The sequence below is a fragment of the Mustela lutreola genome, chromosome 5 (genome assembly GCF_030435805.1).
Source record: "Mustela lutreola isolate mMusLut2 chromosome 5, mMusLut2.pri, whole genome shotgun sequence".
In the NCBI taxonomy this organism is placed as follows: Eukaryota; Metazoa; Chordata; class Mammalia; order Carnivora; family Mustelidae; genus Mustela; species Mustela lutreola.
In genome coordinates this window covers 13,213,405-13,228,866 of record NC_081294.1, presented here as the reverse complement: position 1 = coordinate 13,228,866, position 15,462 = coordinate 13,213,405, and the positions used below count along the sequence as shown (strand labels likewise).

The 15,462-nt window shown below is 46.5% G+C and overlaps 1 protein-coding gene across 1 annotated transcript; it reads left to right on the top strand.

Moving 5' to 3' along the window:
- The first annotated feature begins 1,779 nt into the window (after nucleotides 1-1,779).
- ZNF622 (zinc finger protein 622) lies at nucleotides 1,780-15,165 on the top strand. Its single transcript, XM_059173688.1, has 6 exons — nucleotides 1,780-2,535; nucleotides 3,571-3,831; nucleotides 4,061-4,223; nucleotides 7,014-7,123; nucleotides 13,558-13,701; nucleotides 14,890-15,165. The coding sequence occupies exons 1-6, from the start codon at nucleotides 1,914-1,916 to the stop codon at nucleotides 15,015-15,017; spliced, it is 1,428 nt and encodes a 475-aa protein (XP_059029671.1). The 5' UTR covers nucleotides 1,780-1,913; the 3' UTR covers nucleotides 15,018-15,165.
- Nucleotides 15,166-15,462: the final 297 nt, after the last annotated feature.

Genomic DNA, 15,462 nt, shown 5'->3' with positions numbered 1-15,462 from the left:
TCTAAGACTTAACTAGCAACGACAGATGCTTCCTTGGCCTTATTTAAAGGAACATCAAAAGGGTCTGACATGTGACAAAAATGTGCCTGAAGTGAGGTGAGCAGAGTGGGGAAGGGGGTATGGCAGGAGATCACAGGTAGGTGTAGGGGTGATGGCAGATCATACAGAGCCTTCTAGAATAAAGACCACGTATCTCAGTCTCTTGCTGCTGCTTTAACAAAATACCACAGACCGGGTGGCTTAAAAGCAACAAAATAAGGTCTCACACTTCTGGAGGCTGGAAGGCCAAGGTCAGGGTGCCAGCGTGCTCCGGGGAGGGCCCCTCCTCCCACGCACAGACTCATTATAACCGCCACTGGGCGGGGGCACCCTCTTTTAGGAGAGCGCTAATCTCGTCACGGGATCCCCGTCATCAGTCCCAACCGCCTCGCACACGCCTCACGAGGGCATTAGGTTTTCAACAGATGACTGAAGGCAGGGGAGACACACACACTCAGACCAAAAGAAGGGGAATCTGGGGGAGCCATTGGAGGCTGGTGAACAACAAGAGCAACGGGACTTGACCTACACATTAAAACACGTCTCTGTGCTCTTGGGTGCCACGGGCCGCCTGCATTCCGAGCACGCCAAGTTCGATTCCTGACCAGGGCTGACCGGTTGGGCGAGGCCGCGCAGATGAGCCCCAGCGCTGCCTAAAACCCGGCACTCATGCCCCCTCCACCCCCGCTGCCGCCCGCGAGCCACGCAGCCCACCGCGCACCGGAAATGCGCGCTTCCCGCGCGACACACACCGAAGCCCCAGGATCAGGTCCCAACACGCGGGCGAAAATGTCTCATTATCTTCTGGACGGATACGTTCAAATGACCATATCTGCAGATGTTGGGTTAGGTAAAACCCGTGTCTTGCCTCTTTTTGCATTTTTGAAAACGGGGCTGCGGCGCGACTGAGCAGGACCTCTGCGGCCCGGATTACCTGTCCCGGGCCAGCGGCGCGGCCGGGCTCCCAGCGCCCACTTTTCATCCAAGCGGGTCGCGTGCGCCCCCCGCTGGGCTGCGCCGCAGAGACCCAGGCTCTGGCCCGGCCTCGCCGGCCTTCCTGCGAATCCCCGCAGCGCCCTGCCCGAGGCCCCGGTTCCCCGCGACGCCGGCCGGCCCGGCGGGCACTCGGGTGGTCCGATCCGGGGCTGAAGGGCGGGCCTGGCTTTCGCCACACCCGTTCACTAGGCTGCCGGAGCGCAGGGCTAGGTTCTCGGAGAGGCCCCGACCATCGCCTGGTCACCGGACCCCTCCTCCTTCTTCCGCGGAGCCGGCCCCTTGGCCTCCCCTTCCGCGCGTCACCCCACACCGCACAACCACTTGGGGCAGTAACCTGGTCGGCGCTGCGCGGAGTAAGCAACACCTTCCCCCAAGGACCCAATCAACACCCTCCTCCGGCTGGCCCAATCACAACCCACCTCAGGCTGGTCTGGTCAACACCTACCTCAGGCTGGCCCAATCACAACCCACCTCAGGCTGGTCTGGTCAACACCTACCTCAGGCTGGCCCAATCAACACCCGCCTCGGGCTGGCCCAGTCAACGCCCACCTCATGCCCCCTCTGATCAACATCCACCTCAGAACAACTCAGTCAACTTCCACTGCAGACCGACTGGGCGGGGCCTGGTTAGTCCCAGGCCTTCCTTGGCCTTCCGGGACGGGCGGGGAACGCAGCTGCAGATCGAGAGGCGGGACTTCCTATCCAGCTGAGCATAACTTCCCTAGTGTGCCGGAAGTTCTCACAGATCCAGCCTGGAAGGCGGCGTCCGGTGTGATTTTTGTTGGGCTTTGAGGCGAGTAGAGGTTTGAGCGTCTGGTGGCGTTAAGACTGACGTCGCTAGAACTCTGCCCCGGCCGCCTCTTATTTCGGCCCTGGCGATGGCGACGTACACTTGCATCACCTGCCGGGTGGCGTTCGGCGACGCGGACGTGCAGCGGGCGCACTACAAGACGGATTGGCACCGCTACAACCTGAAGCGCAAGGTGGCCGACATGGCCCCGGTCACGGCCGAGGGTTTCCAGGAGCGCGTGCGGGCGCAGCGGGCCGTGACGGAGCAGGAGAGCAAGGGCACGGCCACCTACTGCACCGTCTGCAGCAAGAAGTTTGCCTCGTTCAACGCCTACGAAAACCACCTCAAGTCCCGGCGGCACGTGGAGCTGGAGAAGAAGGCCGTGCGCGCCGTGAGTCGCCAAGTGGAGATGATGAACGAAAAGAACTTGGAGAAGGGGCTGGCCGTGGACGGCGTGGACAAGGATGCCATGAACGCGGCCATCCAGCAGGCCATCAAGGCCCAGCCGTCCCTGTCGCCCAAGAAGGCCCCCGCGGCGCCGGAGGAGTCGCCGCCCAGGAGCCCCGCGGCGTTGGCCCGCGCGGGTCGTGCGGCTCACGAGCGGGACCCGGCCGAGAAGCCTCCCCGGCTCCAGTGGTTTGAGCAGCAGGCGAAGAAGTTCACAAAGCAGCAGGAGGAGGAGGAGAGTGAGGAGGACCTGGATGAAGAAGGTAATGGCCTCCCCGTGTCCAGATGTCCCCTGTCTGGAACCTCCCCGGGTTCCGGGTGTGGTGTATCCTCGAAGTCGGAGGCGAGGAGGCGCCCGCTTTTTAAGTGGAAATGGCGAGAGCGGGCCGTTTTCGGTCCTTTCTGAAGTGACTCGTCTGGCCATCGTCCCGACGGGGGATTTTGTCTGCTGAGTTAACTGTTGTAACTGTTGGAGCCCAACCGGGGGCGAGGGCGGGGAGGAATAGGTTCTTTTTTTTTTTTTTTTTTTTTAAAGATTTTATTTATTAATTTGACAGAGAGAGATCACAGGTAGACGGAGAAGCAGCCAGAGAGAGAGAGAGAGATAGGGAAGCAGGCTCCCTGCTGAGCAGAGAGGCTGATGCGGGACTCGATCCCAGGACCCTGAGATCATGACCTGAGACGAAGGCAGCGGCTTAACCCACTGAGCCACCCAGGCCCCCAGGAATAGGTTCTTACTTAGAGTTATGGCATGGATCGGTGGTTTCTGTTTTGAATGAGGAGGCCTTTGACATAGGCATAGGAGAGGACGTGTCACTGCCCACACCGACGTATGTAGGGTTTGTAATTCTGGGTTTCTAGTGTCCACGGCTTTGCACTTAATGTAGTTGGTTAAAACACAAAGGGAAGGCTTCAGCAGGAGCTAGCTAACCTGAAATGTGGAGCTGGGGCCAGCAACTGAGCCTCCTTGATTTTATGAGCTATTTAGTCTTTCCTACCTTCTTCCTACGTCCAGTTACACTGATTGTGTTCATACAGGCTTAGGAAAGGACAAGACTCCCTCCACTTTACTGTATGCAGGAAGAGAAAGATCAGGAAACTTTGAGCGATACAAACTCTGTGTAAACGGACCAGCTAAAATTGATATCTTCAAAGACGGTTTGTTCTTGGATGTAACTGGCATTCTGTCCCCCCAGATGAAAGACTGTACCATCTCATGTTTGTGAATCTTTGCAGTTTCTTCAATTGCAGTTACCACTTTCTTAAACTAACGGTTTTTTCAAATCTCTGGCTTGAAGACTGGGAAGATATGGATTCTGAAGAGGAGTTGGAATATGAGGACGCTGACGCCACGGACGAAGCAGAGGAACCGGATGCAGAGGGGGAGGAGGCTGGGAGAGGCCCCTTCGCTGGTGCCATCCCCATAACAGACTGCTTATTTTGTCCCCATCATTCAAGCTCTCTTGTGAAGAATGTGGCTCATATGACTAAAGTCCACAGCTTCTTTATTCCTGATATAGAATATCTTTCAGATCTTAAGGGACTGATTAGATATTTGGGTAAGTACAATAGTTTTCCTTTTAATGAGGAAATACCACATTATTGGGGACAAGTTTTAAGGGAACATTCGTTTTTCATTTCCCGTCCATCTTTGATTTATGTGCTTATTTTGTAAAGATCAAAAACTTAATGCATGTTTTTTGAATTGTGGCGATAAGTTGTGAGCTTTAATCTGGCTGCAGATTACTTTTTGTCCTCTTACATGTTGTCCTCGAATTATTTTTTCAGGAGAGAAAGTTGGTGTTGGGAAGATTTGCTTGTGGTGCAACGAGAAAGGGAAGTCGTTCTACTCCACGGAAGCCGTACAGGCACACATGAACGACAAAAGCCACTGTAAGCTCTTCGCAGATGGCGATGCTGCTTTGGAATTTGCAGACTTCTATGATTTTAGGTAAGTCTGTAGTTTGTGATGTGAAGCAAAGCGAGGTCATCACATTTGCATTGAATTGCTACTAGATGTCCCGCAGCCTGACACGGGTCCAGCACAGTACAATATATGCTTTATAACTTTTGTAACGCTTCTGTGTGGGTAGTTGTTCCCTCTCATTTTATGGATAAGAAACAGACTGTGGGAGTTGAGCACACACATTTAATAAAAGATAGGATGAAGAGACAATCTCAGGCCCACACTGAAGTTTGTCTGACTTTAAAACTTGTGTTTCTTTTTTTGTGGTTTAAATGGTTAGGAGCTCAGCTTTGCCTAACCTTGTAAACAGAGGGAGGAAATTAGATTTCATGTCTTGGTTTCCCTGAGAGTCCTTGAATCACAAGCTGTCTCCCAAGGGAATGGAGGTGGTTGCTGACCTCAGCCAGTCCCAGGCATTTGATGGTGACATTATCCCATAGGTGGTTCACCCTTAACTAGAAAGTTGGATAATTCGTCCATGATGCAAGGAATCTGTGCCAGGCACTTTTGAACAGCTAATATAGTATCATAATACCTTTGACCTAGCACAGGTCAAAGGTATCTATTTGTATAGCACACAAGCATTGTGTGTAATTACTGTGTCAAGCATGCATGGTCTCCAGATACATGTGTTCAGAAAAGTCCTAGTCTTTTAAATCATCCTTTTGCATGTTCCTCCTGATTTCTCATTCTTCTTCTGCATTGAGCAAAAGTTTTTCTTTTCAGCCATTTTGGTGTCTGGATTGTGGCTTTAATTTGCATTTCCCTCATGATAATTAATGTAGTTGAAAACACTTTTACGTAATTGGTCTTTTGGATATCGCTTATGAAGTGTTTGATCAAGTCTTTTGTCTGTTTCTTTATTGGGATTGGGTTATCTGTCTTACTGTTAACATTTTCATGTATAATTCTCCAGTAATTGTCGGTGTATCATTGAGAACATTTCTGGGAACATAGAAATTCTTCTGGAATTGCACAGTCCAAATTGGCAAATGGTTGGTGTATTCATGCAGCCATGTAAGTTAATTAGAAATTAAATTTAAAATTTAGAAATTCAGTGCTTTAGTTGTATTACCTAGATTTCAGAGCTCAATGCTTAAAAGTACATATAACTAGTAGCTCCTATATTGGACACACAAGTATAGAAAGCTTCTATGATTACAGAATTCTGTTGGATGGCACTGTTCTAGAACTTGTTTTTAGAATGGTTAAATTGAGGAGTGCTGCATTTCCAGCTCCCCGTTCTCCTCCTCTTCCTACCTGGCAACCCTCTTAGGGAGAAACAAATAGGTGAAAGGATTTAGTTATAGGTCATTTGCTCAGTCTTTTTGCTTTTTTTAATCACAATTTTATGTTAACAGCAAATTTGAGCAGGTTACAGAGATTTCTCGTATCTCCCACATCCATACATGCATGACCTCCCTCATTATGGACATCCCTCCCGAGTGGTATATTTGTTGGAATTGATGAGCTTACATTAACACCCCATTATCACCAAGTGCATGGTTTATATTAGGGTTCACTGTTAGCGTTGTGCATTTAGTAGGTTTGGACAAATGCGTCATGACGTGTCTACCGTTACAGTCTCATGCAGAGTAGTGTCGCTGCCCTGAAAGTTGTATGGAGTTCACCTGTTCTTCTCTCCTTGTCTTTTCAGACTGGCTTCTTTCACTTAGTAATAGGCATTAAAGTTTTCTCCGTGTCTTATCATGGCTTGATGGTTCATTTCTTTTGAGTAGGAATTCTGTTCCATTGTCCAGATACACCACAGTTGACCCCACTCACCTACTGAAGGATGTTTTGGTGGCTTCCAGGTGTGGGCAGTTACGGATAAAGCTGCTATAACCATCAGTGTGCAGGTTTTTGTGTTGACATGTTTTCAGCTTCTTTGGATGAATACCAAACAACCCAGTTGCTGTATCCTGTGGTAAGAGTATGTTTGGTTTTCAAGGATGCCCAGCTGTCTTGCAAAACACCTGCACCGTTTTGTGGCCCAGCTGTCTTGCAAAATGCCTGCACCATCCACCAAAATGCATATTGGCCATTTTAAGAAGTGTGTGGTGTTACCGCATTTGGTTTTGCATTTCCCTGATGACATGAGAGGAAGCATCTTTTTCATGTTCATTTATAATCTGTATATCTTAGCGAGGTGCCCAGTAAGGTCTTTGCCCCATTTTAAGATCTGGTTTATATTCTTACTGAGTTTTAAGATTTTTTTGTGTATTTTGAACAATGGTCCTTTATCAGATGTGCCTTCTGCAAATATTTTTTCGTAGTTTATGGCTTCTGTTTTACACTTGATCTTAGCCAAAGGCCGAGAAGTGATATGGCTTCTGTTTTTTTCATTTTAAGCAGTGAGCAAAAGTTTTTTCGTTTTAATGAAGTCCGGCTTATCGATTATTCCTTTCATGGATCGTGCCTTTGGTGGTATATGTAAAAAGTCCTCACCAAACCCATAAGTCATCTAGATTTTCTCCCATGTTATATTCTAGACATTCTTTTAGTTTCGCATTTTACACGTAGGTCCGATCCATCCTGAGTTTAGAGGTCACTTGCTTATTTTCATCACAGAGCGTGCCACCACGCTCGTTTTTCACAGAGCGTGCCACCGCGCTCGTTTCTCTCTAACCCCTTCAGCTTGTCGTCCCTGCGGCCGTTTACTTCCTGCTTTTTGGTAACTAGTGGGTTTGCCATTTTGCAAATACAGTTTGTCCTTCAGTTATATTTGAGGTATTAGTCTTTTTATTAATGCCATTCTTCGTGCCACTGTTACAGGAGTAGCTATCCTGATTACAAGGAAGGGGAGTTCCCTGATGAAGCCGAGTTGTGCTCAGAAAGGCTGTTAGGCTATGATGATGAAACCATGGAGCTGATTCTACCTTCTGGTAAGTGTATTTGTCAAAGATAAATAGCTCAGTGGCGGTGAGATGATTAGAGAGGCATGTTCCATCAGTCCTCTTCCATTCTGAGGGAGGCGCTTGAACTTTAAATTTTGTGTTCCCAGATGCACGGTTAACTCTGAAGGTTGCCACTTAGCTCTGTGTTAGCTGTTCTGTTGAAATTAAATCAGTGTCTTTGCTTACTTCTCTTAGGATTCCAAATGCTGTATCAGTCATTTCCTTTCAAATATATAGATATTTCCATTTGGCTCTTTATTAGAATTATTGCCTCATTTCGGGTTTTCTTATAAATCATGGCACTACTCTTTTTTTTCTTAATTATTTTTATTGACATAAAATGTATTATTTGCCCCAGGGGTGCAGGTCTGTGAATCATCAGGCTTACCCATTTCACAGCACTCACCCTAGCACATACCCTCCCCAGTGTCCATAACCCAACCATCCTACCCCTACCCCGCCCCCCAGCAACCCTCAGTTTGTTTTGTGAGCTTAAGAGTCTCTTACGGTTTTTCTCCCTCCCAATCCCATCTTGTTTCATTTTTTTCCTCCCTCCCCCCACGGACCCCTGCCCTGCCTCTCAACTTCCTCATATCAGAGAGATCATATGATACTTGTTTTTCTCTGATTGACTTAACTTATTTCACTCAGCATAATACCCTCTAGTTTCAGCCACATGGTCACAAATGGCAAGATTTCATTTCTTGTGATAGCTGCAGTGTATTCCCTTGTATATATGTACCACATCTTCTTTATCCATTCATCTTTTGATGGACATCTAGGTTTGTTCCACAGTTTGGCTGTTGTGGACCTTGCTGCTGTGAACATTCGGGTTCACTTGCATGGTCCTACTCTTATTCTTCGCACTGATTCCTGTTTCCTCGTGTTGCTCAGACTTCCAGCTGGTAGTGTGTCCCAGGAATATCTGCTTAACAGTATGCGGTTGCCTCTTTGTATTCTACTTATGGTTGGGAGGCTTGGAGTTTGAATTATGCCTGCTACTTTAGGGAACATTTAACGGATGTGGAAATTTATCCCAGGTATGATAAGGTGGGGGGAAAAACGTGAATATGAGAAGCACCCCATATTGTTCACAGTGTTATGGTGAGCTAATAAGAAGGAGAGAAACTGCGGAAGACACCTATGAGAAGGAAAGGGAATAGAACAGTAAAGCTAGTAAGATCCTAATAGTAAGTGGTATTTACTGAGCAGTTAGCATGGTAGCTGGGTATACTGTTCTATCTTTACTAGCGTGTGAGTTAGATTCCATGTCCTTATTTGACCTGTGAGCCAGTTGCAACTTAGATGGGTTGAATAATTGACCCAAGAGCATAGTCAGTGAATCCTTTTTCTCTACTTTCTTACCTTGCCATGGGAGATTTGCAGCAATGTTGGGGGCAGGAGTAGCTCTCCTGCTCATGGAAATGACTGTGATGAGGAAGCTGTCTTATATTACTGCTTTTCATGTAGAATATCACTGCTTAGATACAGACAACTCTCTTTAACTTGGAATAATTACCTTTTAAGGCTAAAGGCAGCTTTAAAGTATGACAGTAGAAGGAAAGGGCAGCAGAAACTCTCTTGAAGATACAAGGAGTTACACTGTAACACTGTAAGGAGTGACAGTGATGAGAAAGGTCGCAGGCCCAGTATTGTGACCTGTGCCAGACATTAGCAAAACAGGCCGAAATCTATCACAGGAAACCTCTTGTAGTCTTCCTCTGGTGAAAATTCCAATACATTATGGCAGAAAAAAAGCTTTGCATTGCCTTCAGTGTGTTCTGTACTAAAATATGCACAACAATAGTGAGCATAACCTGTTTAAGAAATGCAGTGTACTGGGGAGAAATTTTCATCAAAACATAAAACTTTTGTAACTTAGGAGTTTTTGTTTGTTTGTTTTTGCGTGTGTAGAAAACACATTTTCCTAGGATTTCCTAGGGTTATTGAATTTTCTAAGATTAGCCAAGGCCCCAGATGGGCATCTTGTTAGGATGCTCTCTTCCTCTCCCACATCAAAACAGTTACTAAGTGCGAATCCTGAACAGCTTTTGAATATTTTTTTGTCTTCTCTTTAACACTTGTCTGTGTCACCATTACCGACATATGTCCATCTCCAATCCGGTTTCCACTCCATCCATCACTCGATATTGTTCCTGAAACAGATGCCGGTCTCTTTTCTTTTTCCTCTGGAATTCCTCCAGGGGGAGCCATTGCTTTTCCGGTAGAGTCGTATCTGCCGCGGGTCTTCCCACACCGCAGGGCGGGGGGCGCCCACCTTGCTCTTCCTTTACCCACCCCCTGGCAGTTTCCTTCTGGGACTTGGCATGGCTAGTGCCTCTCTGTCTTACTGCTGCTCCTCCTTTAAGACTTGGGTTCACTCTTGCATCAGCTTTTTCAACTCAGCTCCTGCCCCCTGAGTATGGAGAGTCTCCTGCTCCCGGGATACTAGGATATACAGGATATCTGTAGTACCGTTCCTCTCCTCCTTCCCTTTGTTCTTGGCTTGCTTGCCTGTCTTCGCCCATTACTTCTCAGGGAAAGATCGCTTCTTTCATCTCAGCACAGGGTCTCAGGCACACGAGAGCCAGATAAATGTGTGTTGATCGAGTGGTTGAGAAGTTGGAGGTGACTTTAAAAGGAAAGCAAGGTTGATCCCCTTGGGCCTGCCACAGACTAGAAGAAGCAGAGCAGAAGAAACCACTGTGAGCTAAGAAGGGGCCCCGGGGGCTTGGAATCATTGGCCCGAAGCACTGGGGAGCAGTTTGCTTGTCTCTCCATTCTCATGCAGTCGGGGGAGAAAGTGGCAGGAGATTAATTGGAAGGTTTAATTTCCATGGTTTTTAAGGCCTGGGTTTCCTTGCTAACTGCTGCTGGTCCACCTACTGAGTCACATTATTTTAAAATATTAGATAATAAACCTCAGGACAGCTCTTTTATATTAGATTTGGAAGTAGTGAAGAATGGTAAGTAGTTTGGTATTACTCTGAAATCCTGTACTTTTAGACAGACTCAGGAAGGACCTAACCAGCAGTCACATACTACCTTTCCCCACAGATTCTTAACCAGACCATACACCATACGCTTTTTTTTTTTTCTGTGAGTATGTGCATTTTCTTGGGGAGAGACCATAGTGATTAAGGTCAGCTGTGTGGGGTGGCTCAGTCAGTTCAGTGTGTGCCTTTGGCTCAGATCATGGTCTCCAGGTCCTGGGATTGAGGGCCCCAAATCAGACTCCCTACTCAGCGGGGAGTTTGCTTCTGCCTCTGCCTCTGGCCCTCCCCCTGCTTGTGAGTGCATATGCACCCTCTCTCTCAAAAAGAAAAAATAAATCTTGAAAGTCACCCGTGTGTCCCATGCATTTTTATTTATTTTTTTTTATTTTATTTTGCGGGGCGGGGGGGTGCTGTGTGGGTAAGTACATTTTTTCTGGGGGAAATGCTGTAGTTTTTCAAAAGCACCTCTGACCTGGAGAAGATTAAGAGCCACTAATGATATCTTAGTACACTGCCGCCAGTCGCTACCTTCATGGGTCTTCACAGATGATCGCGGAAACCTTTACAGAATCCGTTTAAATAATGACAAAACATAGCTTTGTCAGTAAATCAAAGACTGCTAGTGTTCTGAAATTTCTTCCAGCTATACTGATCCCTCTTTTTTTATATCACCCATACTTCTATCATCTTATCTTAAAAACTAGTCATCCTTCGGTCAATCTTGATTATGATGAGATATGATGGTTTCTAGTCATTGGTTTTCTCTTACGTCTCAGTACTGGTTTGGGAGGTTTTCTAATGAACCAGGAGTTTGGGAGATCTCTGAATAAGCGCTGTAAATACGGAGCGGTCTTAACAGTTAGTGGTGTGTTCAATCACCCGCTGACGGCTTTGAGCAAATTTACCTTTCAGACACCTTTTCACTTATACTCAGTCACTTGACTGTCGGCATGAAGCTAATTTGAGAAGGATTCTCATGTGGAGAGCTTGGTGTCATTTAATCAGCCACACTGAGTAGGGTCTGCTTTCAACTGGTTTTAAATCTAGTTTCAAATAGGTGATCCCAGAGCCAGTGACAAAGAATATCCGGTAGAGGGCACTGTGAGCATTTCTTGTGAAGCTTCCATTCCTTGAGTTCACGTTCCGTGCTCTGCAGCTCCTGTGGAGTAAATTAGTGTGAAAGACACTTCCGGTTAGCCGCTGAGTAGCCGGATGAAACTGGTGGTGGATTTATGAGAATGTATAGTCTTCGGAAAATTACAGTTGGAGATCCTTGCTTTTCCACTGTATAATAGCTTCCATTATAAGGCTGTTTGTTAAGAGTGGACAGTTTTTAAGTAGGAGCCAACATTTCACATGTGGTTATTGCTATGTTGAAAGGTAGATGGACAGATTGTGGCTCTACATAACTAAGACATACCCCATGTGTTCCTTATTGGGCAGTCACATTGTGTTCTACAAATAATTTTCCTTGAGGAGGGCCTTCACGTTGAGCTGTGCAAGCATGTTATTCTTAGGGCTCACTGTTAGGGGCTCACTGTCATTGACACAGGGTGGGGCAGGGGTAGCTCTCAGCAGTGTGTGTTTTCAGTTCCCTGGCTGGCTGCAGAAACCTTGGCATTGAGTAACGAAACCTTTTCAAGGATTTTCCTCAATATGTCCAAAGCTGCTTAAGACTATAAGTACATCGGTTTACTTTGTTCTCATGATCAGCATTATCATGTAATGATTTTGAGCATTGCACACCTGGAGCATCCTGACCTCTTCTTATAAATAGAAAATGATACTAACTATGCTAGGGTCTCCTGCCACGGCAGCCGTCATTTAAGTTTGAGTCTGTATCTGTCAGCTGCTTTTTACTCATTTCTTGTGGTCTTGGAGCTTTGTTAACTCAAAGGCTGCCAGGAGAATCAGATTCAAGGAAACAGGTTTCATCCGTATTGTATCCAAAAGCCAAATCATCCCTGAATTGAAAGGGGTTTTTTGGGACATCTCTTACATCCTATCACAAAAACCAATCAACTGAAAGTAATTCCTTTCCCATGTCTGTGTAGCAAGCAAACTATTTCCTAGGTAGCTTGCCCCAGGTTTAAGGTCTTCAAATAACCTGCTTACAGAATTTTTTTCTTATAAATGGAGGGTCTAGATCCTAAAAGCAGATAGATCTGCAGTATTTATAGTCTCCAGTTTATGGTCTTTCTATACAAAAGATTCTGAAAGAAATGGTTTTATATATGTAAGTGTAAAATCTTCCTAGAAGCCATACACGTGGTTCTGTCTAGCCATAGTTCCTGTACTCAGGCTCAGTGGAAATAGCTGCTTCACACCTGGTGTATGGAGGCTGTTGTTGAATTGTTTACATCTGTCTGGGAAGGTATTTGATTGATATTCTTGTGAGAGAATCATATTTAGTGTTGTATTTCGATTACTCTTGGGAAATGCTGAGACCAGTGTTCCAGGAGCACCTGGTGAGAGCCGCTGCTCTGACAGAGCGTGGAATTTAGTCGTCACTGAAACCTGCCCGCTTCCCCTCCACCTGCTGCAAAGCTGAGGCTCCGCACACTCTTCCTGTAAGGGGCTGGGTAGTCTGTAGTAATTCATTTCTGAAAGCATGATTGACTTGTGTAGTTCTACCAGATCATTCTAGATAAGCAAAAGCTGTAGGGGGAATTCAGCTTGACGATCCTTTAAAATTCTAACTCACCAAATGACTTCTGTCCTATAGAAGACAGCAGGGCAGGGTTTCTCAGTGTAGTGACCTTTTAGGCCAGGTAATTCTTTGTTGTGGAGGACTGTCCTGTGCATTGTGGGCTGTTTAGTGATTCCTTGATCTCTCTCCACCAGTTGCTGGTAGTGCCCCTCCAGGTGTAATACCAAAAATGTCTCCAGTCGGTGTCAAATGTCCCTGGAGGAAAGAATGATCCCTGTTTGAGAACCACCACTACAGAGAATTTAAGCAAAAGAAAGGTGGATTGGTTTTTTACTTAGACCCAGACTATGACTTTAAGATTTTAAGCATCAGGATTATTGTGTACTTTATCTTTGTGTTTAAAACAAAAACAAAAAAACAGGTAATATCTCCTTCCTTGGGCCTGTGATCCACATTAGTAGGTGTTGCTGTGTGAATTTCTAGAGAGGCATATTGGATATAAGTAAGTACAAGATTCTGAGTATTTCATGTAACATTGACTTGCCATTCTCTTTTTTAAAAGATCCCTCTGCGTTTTGATTTTCTGTCTTTCATTTTTTACTATGCTACTTCATCTTTTTTTTTCTTTTCAGCAGGTAGAGTATTGTTTCTTCTAGCAGATATCCATTTTCCAGCTAGATCCTCTTAAGAGTCTGATTGGGAAAGTCCTTGCTCTGTAGCTGTAGCTTGAAAAACTATCCAATTCAGCGTTTCCATCTTGCTTTTTTGAAAAACAGGTGCCAGACTGGGTCACCGTTCCTTGATGAGATACTACAAACAGCGATTTGGCTTGTCGAGAGCTGTGGCCGTTGCTAAGAATCGGAAGGCCGTGGGCCGGATACTCCAGCAGTACAGAGCCCTGGGATGGACAGGCAGCACAGGTGTGTTGATACCTGCAGCCGGGGACCAGCCCAGGAACTCGTATTACAAGACGGGCTTTGGGCAAAGTCCTTTCCATTTATGTTGTCCTTAGGGATCCTCCCTAGAGGAAACTTAGTTTCTGGGCCCTGGGGACTTTCATGACTACTAGATACATTTATGGCAATAAGCCCAAAGCTCCATTACTTACAAACCTCATATTCCTGGCACAGTAATTTTCTACAACGGCATAGAGATAATAGTTGCAGAAATAAGTCCCCAACAAAGGTTGAAATTAACTAGTGTCCTTGGGGCAAATAACTTGAGCTATGGAGTCAGACATGACTTACTTGATACATGAAGTGGTTCTTAAATGACGAGTGTGAGTAATTCAAGGTACCTAAGCCTCTGTTTCCTCATTTATAAAATTGAGAAAATACTAGGACCCGCCTGGCAGAGTTGTGCGGGTAGACTGTCCTAGTGCACGTATGATCCAGTACACGGATGTAATAAAGGCTGTCACTCCTTGTAGTTTTCCCATAGAAAATGTAATAAGAGTTGGAGGAATAAAAGAGGCCCTTGAAATTGCTAAGCTCTGAAACCTCATCAGTATCAAATTATTTAAATCTATTCTGATGTGTCTGCTCTGTGCAGCTCAATGCTAAGATCTTCAGGGAGAATGTCGGTCCACTGGAGGACAGTGGAAGCAGACAAAGGAGCTGCCTCAGGATGTCATGGAAAGCCCTGGACAGATAAAATCCATGTTCAGTGCCGCTGTGTTTATATATAAACACGTGGCTGCCTTCTCTGGCTGCCTAGGAGCTGAGAAGCCACTTAAATCTAGCGGACACTGACTTTGTCTTGCTCTCGTCAGGGACTACATTGTCTGACTCTATTTATGGTCTCTGCCTCTCTCTGTCACCTTTGATCAATGGAAAATTACTTTTGGGGTTTATAGACCTGTCCAGGTGAGGCTTCTCCTCGAGGAATGTGTGCAAGTACGGGTTGTTGTACGTAGTTTCGGGGGCACGTGACCCTCACGCTCGTGCCATGGAGACCCCACCCAGGTTAGCAGCTCTTCTTTAAATCTAAGAACCCAGAGACCACCTCCCCCCCCCAACCAGCCTTGAGATTCTCTGTAAAGATTGGATTTTTTCCTGATCACAAATAACAAACCTTTGCCTCACTGCTTGTCCCTTTCACCGCCACAGGAGCGGCACTTGCGCGCGAGCGGGACATGCAGTATGTCCAGAGGATGAAATCCAAGTGGCTGCTGAAGACTGGGATGAAGAACAACGCCACCAAGCAGATGCACTTCCGGCCACAAGTGAGATTCTGAGGGTCTGCCAAGGATTGCGTGACCCGCCTCTTGCCCCAGTGTCCTGAGGACCAGCAGGAGCTGGATTGTAGGACAGACCCTTTTCGCTGCTCCTTCTCCTTGTACTTTATCTGTTCTGACCTAAGAATAAAAGTCAGAATCTCGGTGGCTTTTCAGTGTCGTTTCTGGGTTTAAAGGTTATGTTTTCCCAATGTCCGTGCTGGGCCTGCTGGGCTCTGGGACCCAAACTGCCGCCCCGCAAGTGTGTCATTGCTGCAGCTTCTGACTGATTTCTGGCTGTCAGAATCACATGGGAAACTCAGGCGTGACTTGTCCACCCTGAACTTGGTCGAACCTTGCTCTGGCACCAGGACCTACATGAGGGGGTCGGAAGCTACAGAGGAAGTTGACTGTCACTCATCTGAATGTGTTGTGGCTCATGAGGTGGCACGAGTCACTTTCACTA

Bases quoted from the DNA above. Each gene is read 5' to 3' on its own strand.
- ZNF622 (XM_059173688.1), top strand. From the start codon at position 1,914: ATGGCGACGTACACTTGCATCACCTGCCGGGTGGCGTTCGGCGACGCG. The intron at 7,124-13,557 runs GTAAGTGTATTT...TTTGAAAAACAG, and splicing joins GGAGCTGATTCTACCTTCTG to GTGCCAGACTGGGTCACCGT. The intron at 13,702-14,889 runs GTGTGTTGATAC...TCACCGCCACAG, and splicing joins GGGATGGACAGGCAGCACAG to GAGCGGCACTTGCGCGCGAG.